The sequence below is a fragment of the Aedes aegypti genome, chromosome 3 (genome assembly GCF_002204515.2).
Source record: "Aedes aegypti strain LVP_AGWG chromosome 3, AaegL5.0 Primary Assembly, whole genome shotgun sequence".
Taxonomy (NCBI): Eukaryota; Metazoa; Arthropoda; class Insecta; order Diptera; family Culicidae; genus Aedes; species Aedes aegypti.
Window position 1 is genome coordinate 235,734,464 of NC_035109.1, and position 24,526 is coordinate 235,758,989.

The 24,526-nt window shown below is 36.8% G+C and overlaps 1 protein-coding gene across 1 annotated transcript; it reads right to left on the reverse strand.

Annotated features, from left to right (window-relative positions):
- Nucleotides 1-14,484: 14,484 nt before the first annotated feature.
- Nucleotides 14,485-16,665, reverse strand: LOC110678901 (reticulocyte binding protein 2 homolog b-like). The gene is made up of 3 exons (XM_021852503.1): nt 16,568-16,665; nt 15,123-16,504; nt 14,485-15,049 (listed from the first exon to the last, which is right to left on the reverse strand). The coding sequence occupies exons 2-3, from the start codon at nt 16,201-16,203 to the stop codon at nt 14,631-14,633; spliced, it is 1,500 nt and encodes a 499-aa protein (XP_021708195.1). The 5' UTR covers nt 16,204-16,504; nt 16,568-16,665; the 3' UTR covers nt 14,485-14,630.
- Nucleotides 16,666-24,526: the final 7,861 nt, after the last annotated feature.

Here is a 24,526-nt window from a genome sequence, read left to right on the forward strand (position 1 = left end):
ATATCACCCTATTACATGAAAAATTTTCAAATATGAGAAAATAATGTCGTTACTTGAAGTGACGAACTATTGAAAGTTTGTTGAACAAATAGCTAAAAGCAACATTCCTACAGCTGTTAGGATATTTTACTCAAATTGAAAAAAAAAATCGATTGGCTGTACCATCACATAATATTCTTATGCCGACAATTACAGTGGCGAACCATTCAAAGTCTTTTGAATATAATGAACGTTTTGCAAGTCTACACTTCTAGCACAGACAAACAGACCGAACCATTCAAAGCTTTTTTTATTTATAAAAATAAAGGTAAGGGATTTTATATAAAAAATATAAAACAAAAAAGTTATGAATAAGAATTTATGCCGACACTTACAGTGACGAACCATTCATAGTTTGATGAAAAATATTTATGTAACGATTAAATGTGCGGTCATACATATTTTACAGATTTGAAAAAAAAGCATGAAACGAGCTCACCAATTGATCCTTCATCCTTGGTTGAGCAGCCACAATCCACTTTCAGCTTCACTCGTGTGCTCGGCCATATAAAAGCACTCAGAAAAAAAAGGGCGCGCGACCCGAGGAAAAACAAACTAAAATTACTCGGGCTTTCTCCATGCACTCCAAAGAAAGCGCAACCCGAGAAAAAAAAACTGACGACTTCTCGGGCGTTCTCGACGCACTGTTTGGACGGTTATACTTATGTTATGACCACATCGGTGAGTATGCGTGTGCTCCCGATCAGAGTGGATCTTGATAAGAGTGGCGTCAATGTCATAATTGGAACAGCGGCGAACTGTCATTTCCATACAAATCCGCGTTCCAATTGAGCAGGAGACCTGTCAAAACTGGAACATGACGTCACTCTTGTTTACAGGCACTCTACTCCCGATGAAGTTGAGAGATTTACAGTTCCATGTATCGAGCTTTTAATCGTTAGTCCCTTTACGTCGCAGTGGCCTTCGCCGATTGTCCCGGTTAGTACACGCTCAAAAAAGCGTTCTGGAAAACGTGAACTGTCAAAAATACACCGTGAACTACCATGATTGGTCTCGTATGGACCTATGCACGGGTTCACTATTTGACGTTTTAGCGGTGCCGTGTTTTTTATGTGACCATGGAAACTAGTGAATTCGGCACCGCTCAAACGCCAAATTAGTGAACTCGTGCATCGGTCCATACATGATCTAGTTCACGGTGTATTTTTGCTTGTTGACGAGTTCACGCCTGCTGTTCACGGATACGAGAACGGATTTTTTCTGTGTATTCTTTCGTAGATTATTCGTTGCTTGATGACTGTTGTTTGGAGGAAATAAAAACTATATTTAAAAACTGAAATGTATTAAAGTCTCTGGCAAGGATGGTTTTTTTCATATCATTTTTAAATCTCTGAATTCAATTAATTAAAGTACGTATACAAAACATAACCTAAATTCTGAAAATTATGACAAATAAAATCATCAAAGTAGATCATACCCCAGTAATCATAGTGCTGAAGCTTAAATTTATACATATAAACGGTGTATATAAAGCTAGCATTACTGTTTAGCTTAAGTTAAAGTTAATTGAAAACGAGAATGGGCACCACTATAGCCATTAGAGTGGTTCAAAAAATCGTTTTGCTTCACACCGCTAATTCGATTCTAGATCAAATTCTGAGTGTCTTCCCAAAATTTGAGCTCATTTGGATGAAAACTTGGGCTTGTGCAGTAGTGTGGGACAAAATTTAGATTCTCGCTCCAGTCCACTTTTTGGATTGCATTTAGGTCCCATAACAACCGTGCAAAATTTCAGCTCGATCGGAGATACTATATTTTAGCGCCAGCCCTTCAAAGTTTGTATGGGATTTACTATAGGAAAACTTACTTTTGCAAAGAAATATCGCCAGAGGTCGCCCATTGACCTCTATAAAAATTCTGAACACAGACCTCGATAGGTATTTTTACGATGAAGAATATTGCCGAAGACTGCGAAACAATCCTACACTTGTGAAAAAAAGTTATTCAATGAAAACCTATTGACAATGCAACGTTGATTAACACATAAAGGAATAAAAATAATAACAAAAACGGGCAAAATTTCCAAATAGTCTATGCTTAATAACTTTTTTCACAAGCATCAGATTGCTTTGCTGTCTTCAGCAATGTTGTTCATCGTAGAAATACCTATCGAGATCTGTGTTCAGAATTTTTATAGAGGTCAATGGGCCACCTCTGGCGATTTTTCTTTGCAAAAGTAAGTTTTCCCAAATCCCATACAAACTTTGAAGGGCTGGCGCTAAAATATAGTTTCTCCGATCGAGCTGAAATTTTGCATACTTGTTATGGGACCTAAATGCAATCCAAAAAGTAGACTGGAGCGAGAATCTAAATTTTTCATTTACCCGTGTCCCAGGCTATTGTGCAGTCTCAGTTTTCATCCAAATAAGCTCAAATTTTGGGAGGACACTCAGAATTTGATCTAGAATCGAATTAGCGGTGTGGAGCAAAAACGATTTTTTGAACCACTCTAATAGCCATATTAAAGTTTTAATTTAAAACATTGACTCGACTTTTGTGGAACCCTTTCTCTCTTTAAATCAACTTCAAATGCACTTGTACAGTAAAGCTAGCCTTTTATACACCGTTGAATTGTAGCGTGAGCATCATGACTACTCGGGTAAATAAATGATTGTAAGTCCATATTATATTTTATCCGTATATACCTATCGTGTTAAAAAGAAAGCGTGACAAAGTGGCCTGCTAATGATTCCCGTATGATGATGAAATTTTGACTCTGAGGACAATAAAGCGATCCGTTGGCAGTTCTCTCGTCCCAAGAGAAAAATTACTGCTCGGTGAAGCTAACGAATTGTCAAGATTTACTCACCCTCAATCGAATCCGCGTCGATTCTGCAGCAGCGGAATATAAGGTTTCACTCAACAAGTGGTATATTGTCCTCGTCAAAGAAACCGCACCAGGCCAATATAATGGCGATATTTGCTGCCGCCGAGACAACGACTCCTGAATGAAACGACAATGAATCGCATAAATTGCACCACAGAGAATAGCAATTGAAACAAACGATTCTCAATCTCCCCCACCCTCTTCAATTGTCGGCTGGAGCCATTTTTCAAAGTTAGCTAATGATATTATTACTTGAGGGGTCGCTCATAAATTACATAAGAAAATATGTGTGGAAGGGACGGTTTTAGATTTGTTTTGAGTTACGATACAAGTTTCCAAGTTTCATAAAAAAATCCTTATTTTAAAAAAGGAGGGGTTGAAAAGTCGACAAAAATTTCTTACGAAATAAATGAATAGTCCCATGTTGACGGTGCACTCGATAATATTTGCCCTCAGCATCCTCTTGTGACTATAATTGCTCTCTGGTAGGAATTGATCTCTAAAAGTATATCCTCTTTTTCGAGCCTCAATTGGAAAATATTGAAATTCGTTTTTCTTGGTACTATAGGGTTTTAAATGTTAGTTGCTGGTTAAAAATTGTATACAGTTTTCATTTGAGAGCAAGATCTGTTCAAGCAGGGATGTAATACCAAGAAACAAAAGAAGTTCACTAGAGAAGAAATTTTCAAGGACTGAAGAGTGTTGGGACAATAGAACAGTAATTAAATACAATTAAGTAGGATTGAACGAGGGAGGCCCAACGAGGAAATTATGTCACAATAGAAGGTGCTAAAATGGCTACATCCAACTGCTAAGTTGGATGGCCACATTTCAATGCGTGCAAAAAACGAACAATGACGATGGAGATAAGGTTTTCGTCTCATTAGGTCTCATTTACTTTCAGAAATCACTGGTTGCATTATAATAGATGCAGGCATTTGATCATAATTGGAGGAAAAGTTTTACAGTTACTGATTTAGACACAAACAAACGTATGTAATTATGACGATGTTTTAATTTGACCAAAACTAAGTGTATGAGCAATCAAAAATTTCTAAATTATCAAAATTCCAGTAAAATTTGTAAGGTTTTTTATCTTATAAACTACTTTGCGTAAAAATCAACCATGCGAAACAGACACGGTTTAAATCGATTGTGCTACAGTAAAAACTTCATGAATCGATATTTCATTACTCGACTTATGGAACCACACTAAAAACAAACTTTTATGGATGGTCCCCTCAATCAGCTTTCCATAGTATTTCTGTTCCATGACTAGTCCGTTTTCCTTGAATCGATGGTCCCTTCAAATATCGACTCATGGAGGTTTGACCGTACTTTTCTCCAAACGTCGTTTCCCCGAATGCTATTTCCTGGAATGACTCATTTTCCCGAAAAAAGATGCAGCTCAACTAAATTCTAGAATAGTTCAATGACAGAATGGTTAACTAGAAAATAACTGCTCTTTTCTTGCCAGTGATGTACAAAAAACAGCAGCACGATCAAACATGTTTTTGGCTGCCAAGATGACCAATGTATGGAAACTGCGCATAATGCTACATATAATCGGAAAAAAATCTAGTGTAGTATATGTAACTGTGCATTTTTCTTATAAGAATCAAGGGGGCATTCACATACTACATTGGAAAAGCTTTAAGTTATGAATACGAAAGAAAACCTTTAGATAGCCATCGATAGATGAATATTCCCGTCTCGAACCTAGTCACCTTTCTGTGCCATTCAAAAGCATACTTACCTGGCACAGGGGTTACCGTGATCATCAAGGCGGTTCCCCCAGGGTGAGACCCGGCCATTGCACATCCGTGTTGGGTTGACCCCTGCGAATATCCCTCAAGTGGATATCTCGTGTGTGTAATTTTTGGTAGCCGGGACGTGCGTTCGCGCACATCCCGATCTCAATTATTCAAAATTATAGTTACTGAAATTAGTAATAACCGGATGTGTGAGCTATCCTGAATTTTTTTTTTCTCAATATTTTGTATGTTGATGCGCACCAGTTGATAGAAGTGGCATAAAAATGAACCATAACGTTTTGAAATAGATATATACCAAAATCCAAATAATTTGGAAACATGGGGTCTTCAGTAAAGTTGTTCTGAAGGTGGATCGCTATCTGATGGTATTGCATTTAATTCGAATTTATTTTAGTGAATATTCAATTTTAAGGCCTAAATAAAAATAGCCTTCGAACTACTAAAGGCGGCATTCATCTAAGTTGTCAGGATCCTAGGACATCTGCAAAACAAATGTTTCATGCTCACCAGCGCTGCCTGATGGCAAAATATTGAATTTCTTGGCTCCAATATTGACAGCCCTTGAGTTACCGAACAACTTTCCCGAAGACGTCATCTTTCAAAGTGGGCGGTAGGGTGCGGCTTATTTTTCAAAAGTTCTCATAATCAGTGTGCTCAACTGAATTTAAATCACATTAAAAGAAAAATCTTAAAATCTGAGCCAAAAATATTAACATTTAGAGGTGGCGCAAGCGTCTTGAAGGTAAATTTCCAAGTTATAAAAAATGACCTTCAGTGAAGTATACATAACTTTGTTATTTTTCTACAGATTTTGAATCTTTTAGCACCATTTTCTTCCAAATTAAATTTATGGATAATTTGTTGAACACCAAATTTGTCTAAAATCAAAACTTGACTAAGTTAAAAATACTTTTATCCAAATTTTTCCTCATTTTACTGAAAAAATCATTTTTGTTTGACCATAACATCATAAATACTCAACCGATTCTGAATCTCTTAACATGTTTTTGAAGCAAATTTAGTTGTTTTCAAACTGTCCATACAACATATTTTTGAAAAAATGGTTTTGACTTAGTTATTCAACAAAAACTACCCAAAAATGAATTTTTTTAATGAAAAAACAAATTTCTTTGGATTATTTAATTTTTTTCGCCGAAAATTGCATTTATTCTATTAAACTTAAATTTATAAAGCATCTTGCCTTAATTGCGAGTTGAATGGTGCACATATTTTTTAACATATGCAATCATATTTTGTTTCAAAACTATTTAAAAATTGTTGCAAAGTCATTCTTAAAGGTTTAACAAATGAGAAAAACCAGTTTCAGCTTTAGAGATAATATTTAACTGGCAAAAATTTGAAAAAAAAACTGGTATTTTTCGTTAAAAACTAATGTTTTTGTGCAATTTCTGGTGAATAACTTGGTCAAGACATTTTTTTGTGAAATGTGATGTATGAGAGGTTTGAAAACAATTGAATTAGCTTCAAACGCATGTAAAACGATTTGGAATCGGTTGAGTAATAATGAAGTTATGGTCAAACAAAGTTGAAATTTTTAGTAAAATGAGGAAAATTTTGAAGTAAATTCGTTTCAACTAAAACTTGTTTTGATTTTAGCCAAATTTGGTGTTCAACAAAGTTTTCATAAATTTAATTTTGAAGGTATTGATGCTAAAAGTATGAAAATCAATTGAAAAATAACAAAGTTATATGTACTTCACGAAAGGTCATTTTTTATAACCTGAAAATTCACCTCTAAGACATTTGCGCCACCTCTAAATGTTAATATTTTTGGCTCAGATTTTGAGGTTTCTCTTTTAATGTGATTTGAATTCAGTAGAGCACACGAATTTTTGGTTTTGAGAACTCTTGAAATATAAGCCGCACCCTAGTGGTCAGGCTCTTGAAATATTTGCAAAACAAAACTTTCATGCACATTAGCACCGCCTGGTGCTGGAATGCTGGAACTGAATAATCACCAAATGTCAGCCCTTGATCTACTTAACAATTTTGTCGTACATGGTTTATTTAATCTAGATCGCGAGCTATTTCATATTGAACCTGAAAACCCAAGGAAATTGTACAAAGTACAACGCGCGACAACCGAAAGATAAATCGTGTAAAATAACAATGAATCATGTTCTATAATTAACGAATTTTAGTCAAATTTTAGTTAAAATTTGCAACGATGAACCCACCACCGCTGCTCTATAAGTTATTAACCGTAATCCGGGGAAACATAGATCATCTCGTAAAAAGCTCGAATCAACATTTATCGATGGAAGATTTTCAAAGCATGAATTGTGCTACTTTTTCTAGTGTTCATTAAGGATTTTGTGAAAATTGTGTTTAATTTTGTCAAAAAAATGGTGTTTTTTTTTGTGAAAATTGTGCGTAAATTTGTCAACTTATCGAAGCAATTTTTTTTGACGTTGGATAACGTCTTACGGCACATACTGGGGTACAATTTCGAAAAACGAAAATCGCTCGCGTCACGATAAGTGGTTAGATTTTGACTGTTAATAACATTATAAAGCCCGGATGGATTTTCGAGATTCTTGCACCAATCGATTGGGAATCTTTCTACGAATCGACTCCAATAATGAAAACTATTGATTTTCATGACTAAACTATTGATAAATGGGTAAATATCGAGGCATGTCTTATTTTCCATAGAAAAGTACATTTTTATGCCGTTATAAGATTTAAACGTTTTGAAGTTACATGTACATGACGAAACACGTGTCAAACATACAAATTGAAATTGAAACTGTGAAAAGACACCACGTGCTCCGGTGTGGATCGAACCAACGACTCCCTATTTGCTAGATGGACACATAGATCATTGAGCGATATCTTGTACACTTTCGTCATTCAAAGGGAAACTTCTTACTCCTCTTTATTCTATTGTGTTCAGTCGAAGCCAGCCAAACTCACACCAGTCAATCGTCGACCCAGTGGCGTAGCTAGGGTTTTAGGGGCCCGGTGCGGAGTTCGATTTAGGGGTCCTCAAAATTAAGTTGTACGCCGTCTAAGTGTCTAAGGCGCTGATGGGAAATCGACTGTTGAAATAAACGATGCACAAATAGCTTTTGTATAATTATGACTAAAGTGATGGTACTTACGTTGATATGTTGTTGTAGTAGTTTAATAGCACAAATGTCAATTTATGTGCATACAGTTCTTCTTTGTTTAATTCTTGTTCAGATATTAGTTTACTGGAAACAAATAGTGTGAACTTCAGGTGAATTGCCACGGAAGTGGAAATATTCTACCAAAATTTGGACCATTAAAAAAAATGTGTTTGAAGTCGGGATTTATTTTGAAATTCATGATGAATGAAATATCTTAAAAATCAATAAATTTGCCCAAAGTTTGCTCAGATAAATTATCAAATGAACCGCAAAGATTTCTTCAGAAGTTAGTTTTGTAATTTTCACGAACTTCCTAATAGGATACCTTCAAATATTCAAAGTAGAATTTTTCTAGGGATTATCATAGAAATTACCTCAGATATTCCACCATAAATTTGTGGGCTTCGTAGCCGTGCGGTTAGTGTCACCAGGCATTTAGCCGCATCGTGCTAGGGAGTGTGGGTTCGATTTCCGCCTCAGGCCGGTAAACTTTTCGTGAGGAATGTTTTCCGACTGTGCCACTGGGCGTTGCATGCTAGTCCGTTGTCTAGTGTGGTGCTTCCTTCAAAGGGCATACATGCCCACTGGAAGCAATAACGTGTCAGTGTCTTTAAAAAAAATCCTTCAAAGATTCCTTAGGTAATGTTTTTAAAAAAATCATAAGTACTTCAAAAATGTATCCAATGAGTTTAGTATACTTTTCTTAAAACTTCTACCAAGTTTTCCGTTCATCAAAGATTAAGATTTTTTATTAATTAATCAATTAATTAGGATTCTGAAAAATATTGAGCTTTGTTTCAGAAATTATTAATGAATCTTTGATTTTTTTTTTTTCAAATTCAATATTTCAGAATGGAATCACAAAAAAACATCCGATAAAACTTGATTAAGTTTGAAAGTAACCCTTGATGAAGTTCTACAAAGATTTCTGAAAGAATTCCTGAGCTCTTGAGAAAGTATTGAAGAATTTTGAAGTAAAATGGCTCAAATGATTGAAATTACTAGAATATTTACTGTGATATTAGCTGGTATTGGTTGAAAGTACTGCAGGAGTAATTTCATATGAAATGTTGGTGAAATCTTTACAGAAATTTCTGAAAGAGCTTTATGATAAATCACAGGTCAAATTGAAAGAAAAATATCTGGAATATTGAATATTTTTCCTCGTATAATCTTTGCAGGACTGTCAGAAGCAATTCCCAGGGTGAATGTGGATAAATCCTAGATGGAATTTGAATAAAAATTTCTATTAAAGATAACTGGACAAACTGGCGTAGATTTTCTCGAGGATCTTCCTGGAAAATCTCCAAATGAATTTCTTTAAGAACTGTAGAATATTGTTTATTCTTAGAACCTCTGTAGGAAACTTTGGATATCTCCTAAAGTTACAACTGGGGAAATCTTAATAGGCACGGAAAGCGTTGTAATGCTCATGGATTTTCTGGAGCAAATTACGAGAACATTTCTATAATAATTCCTTGAAACGATACTGACAGATTTTTTAAGAGACTTGGTGGTAGAATTAATAGAGACATTTCTGAGGGTGATTCCAGAAGTTTACTTGAAGAGATTGTAACGCGATTACAAGATTATTATTATTATTGTTTTAATATTTTGTTTTTCGATTGATCATCTTTTCGCCCCGAAAATTCCGATTCAAATCGTTTCAAAGAAGAGCTTATTTATACCAGTGCTTATTTTAAACCAATTCCACGAGCGGTTTGGAACGATACCCGCTCAAGTGTTGGTGCATAATTATACTCGACAACGGAGTGTACTGACTTCTCGACGTTGGAGTTTGTATGCCTCGATTATTATTGATTATTGCTTGGTGCACATTTCCAAAATTGAGTGCACCGACTTAAACCAATAATGCAAAATTAAACCAAGTTAACGAGAATGAATTTTGAATAGGGATTTAGGCTACTCTAATCACTAATACCATTGATCATGGGGCCCCTTCACTTTGCCGATCATGGTCACCTAGTAACTGAATTTTTATCTGCCTGTTAACGTGTTAGTTTTCATAATATGCAGGGAAATTCTTACCACGATTTGAGGGCCCCTATGAGCTCGGGGCCCGGTGCGGACCGCACCTACCGCACCCCCTTAGCTACGCTACTGCGTCGACCAGCAACCGGAGATGGACTCCTACACGGAGAAAATGAAGTTACTCAACAGTGGTTCATTCCACTCAACTCCGGGGGCTCGTGCGTTAACCTAATTTTGAGTTGATGGAGTAGAAGTTGTTTTCATTTGCAGCCATGCGAAAAAATACCTACTGGCTATGTTCTTTTCACTCAACCGGTAGATCAAAATACTCAACTTCCAGTACTAGGCCACTTACTCAAATTTGAGGTAACGCACTAAGGTTGGGTTTTTGGGTTGTTTTGATCTTCGCTCTCTGACAACAATAGAAGGAGCGAATATAATAGGGAGAGAAAAACAACTCAAAAATAAGTTAAAAAATACTCAAATATGGGTTTTCCATTTTCTTCGTGTATCGCTCATCATGGCAATGGACAACCTTGATAATTGCCATCGGAGGAACGAGCAAACCATCGAAAACAAGGATGGACAAGGAAACTAGGAAGCACAAAATTACCGGCCGCATTTTAGTTGAATCGTCTTCAATAATCGTTTGGTCTGTTTCTGTTTAAGAATGGTATGAAAACCTAGTTCGATCGATGCTACCACCCACCGTCTTTTTCAGGACGACAATTTCATTTTGAAAGAGTTATGAGAATTATCCACCGCGACATTACTGGTGATTGGATGTGATTGATTCAGAATTTTGTCAATCTTTTGCATGCAATCACTCATCATGGCTAAATAATGCTTTTCGAGAATCACAGTGCCAAGAAAATTTTCCCATTGTGCGCGTGCGGGACAATCATTGATAGTGTGTGCATGAGGGATAAATTGCGGACAGCATTAGAATGAAGAATCCATCCCGGTTTGCCTCACATTTAGGGATGATTGAATAATGCCGTTGTCGTCGTCGCTACCTACATGTAAATGTATGCTAGAGATATCAGTATTATAAGTAATATCAACCTGAGAGTATCAACTTGTCAAACAAAGAGATAAAACTAATCAGCAACAGCTTTGCAGAGAAGACTGCAAAAATGCTACCGCCGCCCGTGCTGCAATTCAATTTAAGCGTGTTCTCCACGGATACGACGAGCCAGCTGGATGTCCTACGGCCTGATGCTGACACGCTTGGCGTGGATCACGCACAGATTGGTATCCTCAAACAAACCGACCAGTTAGGCCACTCGCTTCCTGCAGGACCATGACCGAGCTCTGGAATCGCAGATTTGCCTCTACATTTTTTCCGGATACCACGACGAAGCAGAATAGGTTCTTCATGGTGCGGAAGTTCTTCGAGTATCAAAAGGAGATCATGCCAATCATCGTGGCTGACAACTTTAAGGCGAAAGTTCATTGAGCACTCAAATATAATGTTGCCACCTACTCGAGCCACCCAACAAGGCGGAGCACAATGTTATGTGCGTCGGCCAAAAATAAATCATCATGTTCCATGTATACCTCCACCCACAGAATTTTGTAGGCAGTAAAACTTGCACACGTTTCATACAAAGGTATTATTGTCGATATGAATTCATCAACAACTTCATAAAAGCTCAAAATCACAATTTATTTCATTTGGTAGTGAAAACATGTTTTTTGAACAAAATTTTAAGCATTTTTCACACCATGCGTGTGTTGATTACTTTTATTTTGCAGTTTTCTCCTCTCTTCTCTCGCTTCTCACGGACGGAGAAAGTTGCCATCAGTATGCATTTGAATTCAACAGTCAATTGTATTGTATAATATCTAATATTCATTTTTGCTGTTAAATTGCGTTGTACATTGTTTTTCTCACGCATAAAAATGTTTTGCAACACTTGTGATTTTGTACACCTTTTGAGTGTTATGAAATTGTAAAATACGTGGTTGTAGCAAGTGTATGAATATCCATACAATTTTAATTCCAACCATCAATCTGACATCACTTTCAATCAGTGAGAGCTGCGCATCCGATTCATAAACAATGTTGGCTCAGTGAATTCGCGTTCCAGTGTTGTTTTTCGAGCACAAATCGATGTAGGGTTTTATACCCCATTCCTGGCACTACATGCATAGCTTTGAACTGTATGGTCCTTTACAATTGATACGAACAGCTTACCTGATAATTTATTCCTTTATGATCAAGTTTATAACTTCTCCTTTCGACAAACAACAGATAATTTAAGCAATTTTCCACAAAAGCCCTCATTCGAGCAATAATAATTCACAACGACTTGCACCAATTTCGATCACCCCGAAATATTTTTCGGCACGCAATGATTCAATTTGGCAGTCTGTTTAAAAGCACTAACACTTAGAAAGATTGAAATGTGTATTGGTCGCAACTTAGGTCTGGAAATGACAGCTAAATCCACTACACCAAAAGCAGGGAAACAATATGGATAAAGGGCGTATCCTTGTTGTTCTTCTACTATTCCTAACGGGCTTATATCATGTTGTGAAATTGAACTGATTTCCGTCATATCAATCACGGATAAAATATTACTATAATTACTCCTTGGATTTCTTCAGGAATTATTTCACGCTTAACTTCAACTTTTTCGCATCTCCCCATCGTTTGTCACGCTTTTTATATGTCTTCTGAAAAATGTGCCAGGCTTGTCACTTTGGGTTGACCCCATCACCCCTTAAGTGCATGACCCCTTTGATCATGCTCGATTTAAATTATTTTCCTTGTAAAATATCGAGTTATAATTATCAGTTACTAAACAAACCTAATGCTGAAATTTCAATACAGCCGATGCTTGTTATAACTACATTGCAAGGGACCGTCATAATAGAGAAATATATAACATTAAAATATATTTCAAGCGAAAAAAACGCTATAGAAAGCTTTCTTCACTATAAAAGTTGTCGGTAAAGCGAGATTCGACTGTTTATTACTTCTTAATCAGGTAAATGGACAGTAAAAGCTGAAACAAAATTATATGGATCGATGTATAGATTCTTTCTCTTTTTGATATCTGGTAACGTTGGATCGCAATGATTACTATTAAACAAAGGAGGGATATTCTAAAAAAAATCTTAAAAAATATCCAATAGAATCCCTAACGAAATCTGTGTAGAAGTGATAGAAATTTTTTGTACTACAAGTCGGACTCGATAATCCGAAGTATCGAGTTTTTTTTCACTCATGATAATCGAATCACTAAAAGAAAAATTAAAATTTGCGGTAAAAGAACATATTTCCAGGAACATTAGGGGTCTTGAGAAGAATACAAATTTTTAGACCAGCATCACAAAAATTCTTTTTTCAAACCCACCTTTTCCTACCTACACCCAAAACTGCTAAACCATTTATATCGTACATTGCAATATTAAAAAAACTCAAATTTATGCATTAAATCTTCAGAAGAAGAATATCAGAAAACATACTCCGGATAATCGAGTCCGACCTGTATTTGCAAATGTAAAATCTAAGATGAAAATTGTAAGAATCCATATGGAGATTTCACTGTAGAAAATAACTCTAAAATTATATGTAGGAGTAATTTTTGGATGAAACGTTAGAGATACTCCTAGAATAAAATCTTGAGGAACTTACCGACTAATCTCTGGCCGAGTTTATTGAGAAATTTATGAAAGAAACCATATGAAAATGGCCAAAGGAATATGTAAAAATAGGCGTATGAACTTTTAAGGTTTCCAATGAAAATCCTGAAACTATTATCTTCAAAAACATTAATTAAAAGCTTGAAAATTTTCTTAAAGGAATTGCTATGTGATTATTTGCAGAAAACATGCAATTAGTAGAAAAAAATAGCAAAATCTTTGGAGAATTCCTGAAATAGTATCTGAGGCCCAGATAGCCGTAGCGGTAAACGCGCAGCTATCCAGCATGACATTGCTGAGGGTCGTGGGTTCGAATTCCGCTGGTCGAGGATCTTTTCGTAAATGGAAATTTTCTCGACTTCCCAGGGCATAAGAGTATCTTCGTACCTGCCACACGATATACACATGCAAAAATGATCAATCGGCAAAGAAAGTTCTCAGTTAATAACTGTGGAAGTGCTCATAATGACACTAATCTGAAAAGCAGGCTTTGTCCCAGTTGGGACGTAACGCCAAAAAGAAGAAGTATCTGGAAAAACTTTCGTAACAAACTTTGTGAATATTATTAAAGGGGGTTGTATTGAAATTCCACTGTATTTTCCGATGCAAACTCTGCAGAAATACATCAACATATTTTTTGCAAAATGGATGGAGGAATTAATGGGCGAATCTCACGAGAGATTTTGTGAGAAATCTCTGTGAATTTCTGGAGGGCTTCTGAAATCATTTCAGAAGACATCTTCAGATATATTATAAAACAAAATCCCAAGAAATTCATAGACAATTTTTGCTAGTATTTTCAAATTTATTTGGAGTTTCTACATCAAGTTTTACTACAGTGAGAAATAGTAAAAGAGTGACTGTAGAGACATTACTTGATTAGTGCACGAGGAACGCATGGGAAAATAATCTATATGGGCAAGAGAGTTAATGCATCTTAATTTAAAGGGAAGAAAAATTCTCCAGAGAAAATTTATTTACGAATTTCTTTCTTGAGTATAGTTTTAAAAATAAAGGTTCACATTACTTTTATGTTCGAATTATCATTTTGCTAGTTTTTCTTTTCTGATTTTTATTATTTGTAATGTTTATCGTTTTTGAAACAACATTTTTACTTGTATCTGTGCTGCCTTATCTCGATGTACGAATTCTTACAGCATTTGTTGCTCAATAATCAATTTCAAGTTGTTAGAGTAACATTTTCGCTAACTTTTGCTTCTTATTATTTTTCTCAGACTTTTTCTTTTCCTTTTCTTGTTTCCTCTTCAGTGCTTTCTCTTCTTTCAGCTGAATCATCAGTTGTTTCTCCTTTTCCCTCAATAACTTCTTCTTCTTCCTTTCTTCTGCCTCCCTCTCTTTTTCTTTCTTACGAATTTCACGCATTTCCGCTCTTTTCTTCTTAAATTCTGTTTGTTGCTTTTTTCTTTCTTCAAAAAGCCGCATTTCCTCCAGCCTTTCGGAAGCCGTTAACACGATATGTGTGCGATTAACATAATTTCGATGCGTTGGGTTGCGCTTTGGAGTTGGCGGAGAAACAAAGAACTCATCAACCTGGTCTTCCCTCATAGTGTTGGTGCAGTCACGTAGCACCACCGGAGAACTAGCATCTATTGGAAATCAAAAGAGAACAAAGTATTTTTTATTTACACCAGCTTTGGCAAATACCTTCAGATATCGTACCTTCAACGGCGACAGCATCACCCGCTTCTTCAAATAGGTCAATGACTTCAACCGTATTGAAAGAGTCATTATCGAATGGGGGAGATGATCCTTGTTCGTCCTTTTCGTCGTCCTGCAACTCAATCTCAAAAGGTGGAACTTCCTTGTCAAATGAGAGATGACCATCCGCCGGTGGAATAACATCCGTGGAATCATCGAAACTTGCAACTTGCTCACACCATTCAGTTGTTAAGCGATTGTTTGGATTCAAGATGTTTTGATATATATAAGACAACGCTCGATCTTCGTTCGATAAGTTTTCTGAGTCTTCCATTAGATACAGATTTATCTTTGACTCTCCGATTAACTCGATAGCCTTCGTAACGACGTCTTCATCTACCATAATACTCCTCTTGAACGCAGTATGAGTAGTTCTTTCGTCCTCCATATTGTTCATCGCTGAAATTGGCACTGATGGAGACAATTGTGTGCTCTTTGCAATCAATGCTGAATCTGTATCTTCAACCGCGTCATCCTTCTCTGCGCTTTTACCAAGACATTTTGTATAATCAACCGCGTTTGCGTTAAACGGATGCAGACCGCAAACTGAAAATCCGTTAATAATAGTCGTTTTTGTGAAAGACATATCCATCGCTTGTTCAAGCAGCGGTCCAAAAGTTGTTAATGTCAATTTTTCTGATGGATGTTCTGCTCTCCAAGAATCAACAATCTTTCCCCAACTATTTTTTAGTGGCCTGAAAATAGCCACGTCAGCCGGTTGTAGTATACGAGTCGCATTGGGATAGAGTGCAATCATTATGATGCCCAACTGTTGGCATGCATCAGCAGCTTCAAATGCTGTATGGGAGCTGTGCCCATCTACGAAGTACAGGACAGGAAATTTAGTTCCTGCCTGCTTTAGCGCTGGATACAAAATTTGTCTTATGTACTTAACGAAATTGGCGGTGTTCATCCAACCATTTTCTGAAGTTCCAATGCCCCAATTACCAGGGAAAGCTCTCAAAATGTCTCTGCTAGGTCGTTTCATGTTGAGAATGACATCTGGAGGAAAAACAAATCCATTAGCAGCAAACGAAAACATCACCGTCACGTTCTGTTTGCTGCTAGTTGCTTCGATGAATGAGATGTCTTTTTTGCCTTTCAACGCGATTACTTCTTCGGAATAGGATTCAGACTAAATCCTGTTTCATCTCCATTCAGAACTCTAGCCGGATCGAGCAAAATGTCTGCCCAATCATTATCTTCTAGGTAGCTGTACACGTTTCGGAACCAGTTCCGAATATCCTTTTCTGTGACTTTGGAACTCGCTGCTGTTACTGCCTCAGGAGTTCGGATCGTCAGATCGGGATGGCGTCTCATAAACAGCTTGAACCACGACTTTCCTAAAAGAACATAAAAGTAACAATTGTTAGAAAATCATTATTAGTAAAAGTGTTCTTACATACCAGGTGTGTTGTTCGTAAACGGATTTGGCCGGGGATTTGATTTCAAATAACTGGATACTTTGTATCGAAGGCTGTTTTGCGAGATCGGATAGCCTTTTCGTCCCATATCTTTAAACCATGTTACGATGCGATTTTCCTTATCCGTTGAAAATATGGTGTAAGGCCCGCGTGTACCTTTATTTTTAAACTTGTCACTTAAGCGATACTGGAGAGTGCTTCGCGGAACTCCATACTTCTTTGAAGCAGTTTTGAAAGGCATAGCCCGTCCTTGAATGTTGTTGATTGCTGTTTCCAAAGCAGATTGCTGATAGTTTTTGAAGTATGGTTTTCTTATCTTCTTTGAAGATGGGTCCGCATAAGTTGCTGCCGTTTTATTTGGAGAAACGGTAGACGGCTCGCTGGGTTTTTGTTCTGAAATTTGTATTATAAAAAACTATTATTAATTAATTATTGAATTATAAAAAAAAAAAACAATTATTAAGCCCCGGGATCAAAAATATCTCAACGGATTTTTGGCTGCGATGTCAAAACCGATTTTCGTATATCGTGTCCATATCCTCAAGTTTTGTACGGTTTGAAAAAAAGGCTTTAAGAGGTGTTAAATTTCCCTTAGAGCAATTATTCCAATACATGTTTGTTTTGATAACTGAACTGTATGAGAATCGTGTTTCACTGATTGATTGATTGATTGATGACTAAGTTGATCGAAAGTATTTGTCATTTGATGACTTTCCATGGTAATAACTCCAATTTGTCAAAAATGTCGAATGTTACTGTTTAGCTGTTATGGGCAGTACAGCTCCTAGCCCAAGTCCTAGCCTAAATTAGCGTTGAAGGCATTAAAACCTAGATTCAAATGAGCAATATAATATAAGCTAGGACCCATAAAATTTATTGACATATTCCAATAAAACGTTATATGGCTGCTATACACTACAGCACGCATAGGGAGCGGGACCCTGTTCTTGATACTTTTGATTCACTTCGGCAGGGTTTTTTTTTAAAGCTACTGAGCTTTGGCCACAATATGCGGCGTACAGAAGTGCTTCTTATTGCAGAGATTCAAACTACCCGGCTAAGAAAACTCCCCCATGCTAAAGTCAATCATGGAAGTGTCCAAGTAGCTCTTTACCCTATTTAAACTAAAATTAACTAGAGCAATATTCAGCCTGTCATAGAATCCCTCCTTCACAAACTACATTCCTCGACTACAGTGCTACGAATTTGTCTCCTACAATGTGCTGCCTCCTTCCTACGAACCACATTACTACCACTCTCGCATAAAAGTCCCATATTCTATGAGATTTCCTTTATGAACGGGACTGTTATGCGAGAATGGGCAGATTACTCGGCAACCCTCGGTCGGAAATTATGTGCTAGTGCATTGTAAGAGACTGCTTTATTGTTACAATTCCGCTCTGTACTGCTGTTTAGTCGTCTTCATGTGATTTTAAGGTGAAGTTGCATCGGATTCAATCCTCTATTTTACGAGAGCACAAATCTAGAGAAGTAAACAACCGTTCGTGCTGAAAATTTCATCGATTGGTCATCACCAGCAAGTTACCAATCGATCAAGTTTCCAGCACGAACGGTTGTCTGGTTATCTGCATTTGTGCTCTTGAATCGAGATTTGGCTTCGATGCATCTTCACCTCAATTCCCGTCAGCTAGTAGTTTTGTTTTGTCAACAAGATTTCAAGAATCAAACAGTTTTGGAAAGCTCGATTGTAGCTTTCGTCAACAAAACCACTAGCCGCCGGGAATAGCTAATCTCTTACATTATAGCACTGGTAACAAAATGAGGACTCACCTGAATGACGATGGACACAGAGATCGAGTGGCTCATCCATTTGTGCACCAAGCGTGGGGCCATTCGAACCCCGAAACTGAGCAGAGAAACTCCCCTCGCAGTCGTCGATCGATGCTTCGTTTGCCTCCATCTGATGAGCTGAAACAAGCATGAAATTTTTGTATGCACCTGTGTCTGATCTGTATCTGATCCGAACAGATGAAATTATTGTTCAAGATATGCTTACCTGGTAATTAACGGTGAGATTTTTGAGCAGGAACCTAATATATAATCACTGCCGAGATGCCGCTCCGAACTTTACGGTGCAGAAACAAAATCAAAACAAGAGTTTGACAGATGACTGAAAGCAAAGGAGCCGAAAAATAGGTGTGCTGGTTTTATGTTGCCTTTGCATTCACACTTTGAATGTTCTTCAATGCGGTTTGCATGACGTCATTATTACGTTTGCGTTATAATGCAATGCGAATGAAGGGGAGAGGAAATCAACGTTGCCACACCTTCCATCGAGTCTTCGGCAACGCAACGGCAAACGCCCTTTATAAATCTATTCGTTTTCTTTATTGCATACTAACAGACTCCGTGTATGGATACGATGAAGTGTTGCTAAACTTTTAATTTTGAATTCCAAAAATAATTTCAACCCCAATAAAATATTTTGGCAAAATTTGATGAAAAACAACTATACAAACATATTTTTAAAGCTAAATCAATATCAAATTTAATTGTTATGATTTGAAACATATTTCTGTTACTGTTCTTGCCGTTGAAACAACTTTCAGACTTTAAAGAAATGATTAGTTCGTTCAAAGACCGTAAGATTGACAACACTTTTGGTATGGAAGCAACGGTGCCAAAGTGATTCTTGTTCGTTAAAATTAGGCAAAGTTTTGAACTATTTAATCGGATGGTTTCCAAACTATTTTTATATAAGTAAGTGTATGAAATGTGAGCAGTGATATTATAATGTATTCTCGGCTAGTGATAATCACAAAAGGTCATGCAAAGCTGAGATTTCCCGTGGTTTATGTTCCTCATGGTAAGTGAATGTAAAAATGTAAATGTGGAAAGATTAATTTCGGCACTCTAAAACTTGAGCATGATTGTGGAGTGGAAAATAATATTTTGTATTTGATTTTTTTGTGCAGAATTTGTATTTGATACACGTATTGCCTATGTAACATTCGATGCACATATAGTTCATTGATGATTAATAAATATGTCAGTGTCTGTTGATTAGGTTAAAACGAAGAAATTTTAGATTTTATTCAAAGAGTGCCGGGAATTGGTCCAAGTGCCGAAGTAGTTCTTTACCCTATTTAGTGATTTGTTGCTCCCAAGAACACGATGCGAGAAAAAATAAAGTGTTTCCAGTATCGCATCAAAATCAAAAGTAGAAATTCCATTAAAAGTGAGTTTAAGAACGGGCACCGAAAAGCCAGCAAACAATAGGGGAACTGTGGGTAAAATGAACAGGTTTGTGTTTTACGGAAATTTTGCTATGTATCTATGTAAAACATAGCACCATGCTTAATCCTCAGACTAAGGAACTATTTCGACAACTCTAGTGCGATCTAGAACTGTCAAAAACTGGAAAAGTAAACAAAAACAAAGTACGTCTCTCCGTTTTCTCATATGATGTAAATTTTCACTCGTGGAATTTCAGGTTTTTATGACTTAAACCATCAAAACTCTACCGAACTGCGTGGCACATCATATTTTTAAAGTATTTATGATAAGTAGACGGAAATTGAAAGAGAAAATACAAAGCCAGACATGAACAGTCATCCAAATCGTCGCGGCTAAACGTTCCATCGATTTCGGAATGTCTGTGAGATATGCATTGATCATGTAACAGATGCCGAGAATCATTCCGCAGCCCGTTCAATTTGAGCCCACTACATGTTCATTTTACCCCCAGCATGTGTACATATTACCCCCGAGTATATATTCATATTACTCCCGTTACATGTTCATTTTACCCACATGTTTGGAACATTGACTCTGTGGAAAGAAATTTTCAAAAGTATAATAATGTTGATAAAATTCTATTTCCATCACAATATTTCAATTTGTTTCATTGTATAAACATCCTTCTTCAATTCAATCAATTGAAAAAGAATCTGACAGCTTCATAAGCATGAAAACATGAAAATTGCTTAGGGTGTTCATTTTACCCCCAGTTCCCCTATCTCGGTGCGGGAAGAAGTGATTCGGTAGTGCGTGGTATTTTACAACACAAATCACAGCAATGACTACGTGTTTGCATTCAAAAACTGGTAATTTGTGAAAAACACATTATGGAATGCTTGCAGTTAAGAAACCCACCCTCTGCAACAAGGTTAGTAACTTCAAATTATCATTTTTTGTGATGCTCTTGAAAACACTGTGAGAAGCGTGAGAGGAATGAGCGGAAAGTGAGGGGGGATGTAAGGTGACATATTAGAGGCCATTTTGGTACTCAAGGAGATATGTCCTTAACATCGATTTGAGCAAAGAAGAATATGGAGTTCGCGGACTTCATGGAGAAGTACCTCAACCTCAACCTCAACATACGTGGATCTAACATTCAACCGGAATATTTGTTTGGATATTTATTTATTTATTTATTTATTTATTTCAGTAGACCATTTTGTTACAATTTTATACTTAATATTATATAGTTTGAAAACGTTATTTTCTTAATCTAGTTCGAATTTTGATAAGACATAAATTTTTGTTTTAGTTCCGATTTCGTCATAGTAAAGTCAATGGTTTCGCAATGTTTATTGTAAACAGACATTATTTGATTTAAAGGGTCCATAAGAGGCATTCGGACAACAGTTTTCCAAATGTACATTTCGCTGAAAACAATCGAATGATCTTATATGTTTCATAGGCGTACTATGAAGTAAAGACATTGAACTTGTTGTTAGACTCCACAAAACGTATATCCATCTGAGATATCATTGCGGAACAGCGTTGAGAACGAATTTCAGCTACTAATGGGTCCATTACTAGCATTGAAACCCTATCATGCGACACATCAATCTGCGAGAGTTTTCGCTGGGAGTATGATACGATGCATAATCAATAATTCATTGCAACATAGCAGTTGTTCTCAACCTGTTTGTATCTGCGACCCCCTTTGAAATTCTACAAACATCCTACGGACCTCTGAAAATGGTAGATATTGAAATCGATAGATATTCTTGACAGTGATACCAAAAAAAAAAAAAAATAATTCAAAAATTGCGCTTTCATCCGTCGAAGAAGTTTACTAAGACTCTAATTAAGAGTTTTACAATTTTCTTTCGAAGAATCTGACAAGGGACTTTGAGATAGTATCTTGTGAAAATCCTGAAAAAAAAACATAGGTCAAACTCCCAACAATAAATCAGTATTATTCCCATCCCTAGTAACATTAGTAAGCTTTATAAAAGTTTATTCAGTCACAATATGTTAAGGAGTAACATAACTTTTATTCAGTAAAAATATTTGTTAAGCAAAAGTCGTTGAAGATTTTCATGGCAAGCATCTAAAACGATTAACAGAAACAGAAAGAAATTGAAAGAATTTGACAAGACATCCGGAAAGATCTAACCAAAAAAAATCTCCGGAAACTCTCCGAAAACTTTGTCAGATATTTGTCTGGAATCCATGTGAGGATTCTGGCGGTTATCTGACCAAGTTTCTGCCAATAAATACTACTATAGATATCTTAAGAAATCTCTCAAAAATCCTGATGATAGATTCGAGTGGATTCTGCGCACAATTTGAGAGGAATGAAAAAAATCGTATATCTGCAATCCCTCCAATAATTTACCAGATCTGGACTGGACTGGAGATGAAGATTCAGAACAACATATAGAGTAATTAAACCAAGCACTTATAAACAAATTTATATAAAATGTATTTTATCAGTACTGGCCTTCTTGAAAGTTAAATAAAATAAGTTAGATTTTTTAAATATATGTGTCATAAAAACAGCAACTATACGCTTATTTGGAATAGCTTCACGGACCCCCTGAGAAGTCGTCACGGCCCCCTAGGGGTCCGCGGACCAACGGTTAAGAACCCCTGCAACATATGGTCAATTCATAGTACTTACGAATTATTTTGGAGCCGATTCTGGACCCTAGAAAAGAAGATCAATCTGGTGATTGCAATTCATATCATGCGATACAGCAATCTTCATTGTTGCCAGGAGTATAATACGATACAAATTGAATACATGCATGCAACATATAGTTTCTTGCGGGATGTTCTGTAGTCAAACCTAGGACTCTGTAAAAGGACTTACTTAGGATACTTCTCAGGGGTCCGCAATCGGCTCCAGAAACATCCCGAAAGTACCGTGATGCTACCATATTTCGCACACGCTCCTAATTTCGCTCACTGCCATTTTATCAATATATGTTGGTACATATTGGATTATATAATTGCATGTTATGTAAGCATAACCAAAGTAGAATTATTCAAAATATTAGCCAACAGAAATTTCTTTCGCAAAACATGTTTAAAATGTCAGTGGGCGAAGTTAGGAGCGCGCGCGAAATATGGGTACTTTACGGTACTTGTTGATGATTTTATGTTGCATCGTTTCATACTCCCAGTGAAAAAACTTGAAGAGTGTTGGGGGAGAGCCAATGAGTTGGCGTTTCCTTGAAGTGGACTGTAGTTGGGCCGTCAATCCCCCAACACGAATGGGATTAGGTGATCGTAGGAAGTGATGGAAGACTTTGTTTCGATTCTATAGAAGCCATGGTTCCTACCCGTTGATTCCAGCGTTTAGGGCCATATTCATTAGATTGCAGTAATACAAGCGACATCGATTCACAACATATATTTTACGGAAATTATGCACATATCTACATTCATTGGTAACCTAAACATATGTACAGGACTCTTAAACTAACATGTTACAATATGATAAGGGATAGACACCCGTTTGGACCGAATAACCAATCATTACTGCTCGCTTCTATAAAAAGATTGAAATACAGTTTTTAATTGCCGATGCTAAATTGAGAGAGTAACGAAGGCTCCCGCTCATCAAACGATTTCAGGGATGTAGTTCAGGGTGAGCCAAATTACTTCCAAAAAAAGATTGATGTGTCGCATGATAGAGTTTGCAATCATTGAATTGATGTCTTTCACCAGGGTCCCGGAATCGGCTCTAGGATTTTCCTGAAGTACTTGAAGATGGCTCTATGTTGCATACAATTCTTCAATATGCATTGTATTACACTTTCGTTGGGAAATCTTGAAGATTGATGTGTCGCATGATAGGGTTTTTGCTGATCATCCCCAACTGAGACCCCAGGAACCGGTTTCAGGGAATCTGGTTAGAATGATTCCAAATGACTTGAAAGAGTCGGAATACACTAATAGTATAATACCCACGGAACATCCCATATAAATCCGGAAGCGACCGTCCAAATTGGGCTTCCAGTATTGGTCACGAAACATAAATACTGAAATGGAGTTGTGTCAAAATTTTATCGAAATCGGCTGGAAATTATGGGAATTTGAGCCAAAAGATCACGAAAATTTGATTGTAAAACTAGGTTAGGGACGCAAAGATTAACTCCTAAGAATCACCATGAAGAGGTGCTAAGAGATCTCACACAATCCCCTTACGCAGATGGCATATTAACTCAGAGATTTTTTGTCAATTGACCATATTTGTATATGTTTCATGGTTTCAACGTTTATTGATTATAGCATAGCATAGCATAGCATAGCATAGACTGACTGTACATGTCAATGGTTGCTACTCCGTGATTGATCGGAACTGGTAAGAATTGCACTACGATCCAAATGAATAAGGGATGGGAGTTTCCGCTTATTTTCGAAGTACAACTTTAGCAGATCTAATATTATTGATCAATAACGGCGCCGGCCAAGTCCTTACAGTCAGTTGGGATGGGGAAGGAATGTTAGGGTGTGATGATTGTTGCTTCTAGAGACCGAGAATACCTCTGCATCTCCACAATCACCACGGGGAGGGTGTTTATTAGTGAGGGAGGAAAAGATCTGGGAGTCACCATTGGTCAGTGATGCGATCCATGGATAAGGAGGGAAAATACAACTTAAACTTAGAGCTAGTTTTGCATTTTGTCTCGAGAAGTTTTCGGTAGAAGATATAAAATATACGTCAACATCCATTAT

Bases quoted from the DNA above. Each gene is read 5' to 3' on its own strand.
- LOC110678901 (XM_021852503.1), bottom strand. From the start codon at position 16,203: ATGTTTTCGTTTGCTGCTAATGGATTTGTTTTTCCTCCAGATGTCATT. The intron at 15,050-15,122 runs GTACGATATCTG...GATTTCCAATAG, and splicing joins TGATGCTGTCGCCGTTGAAG to ATGCTAGTTCTCCGGTGGTG.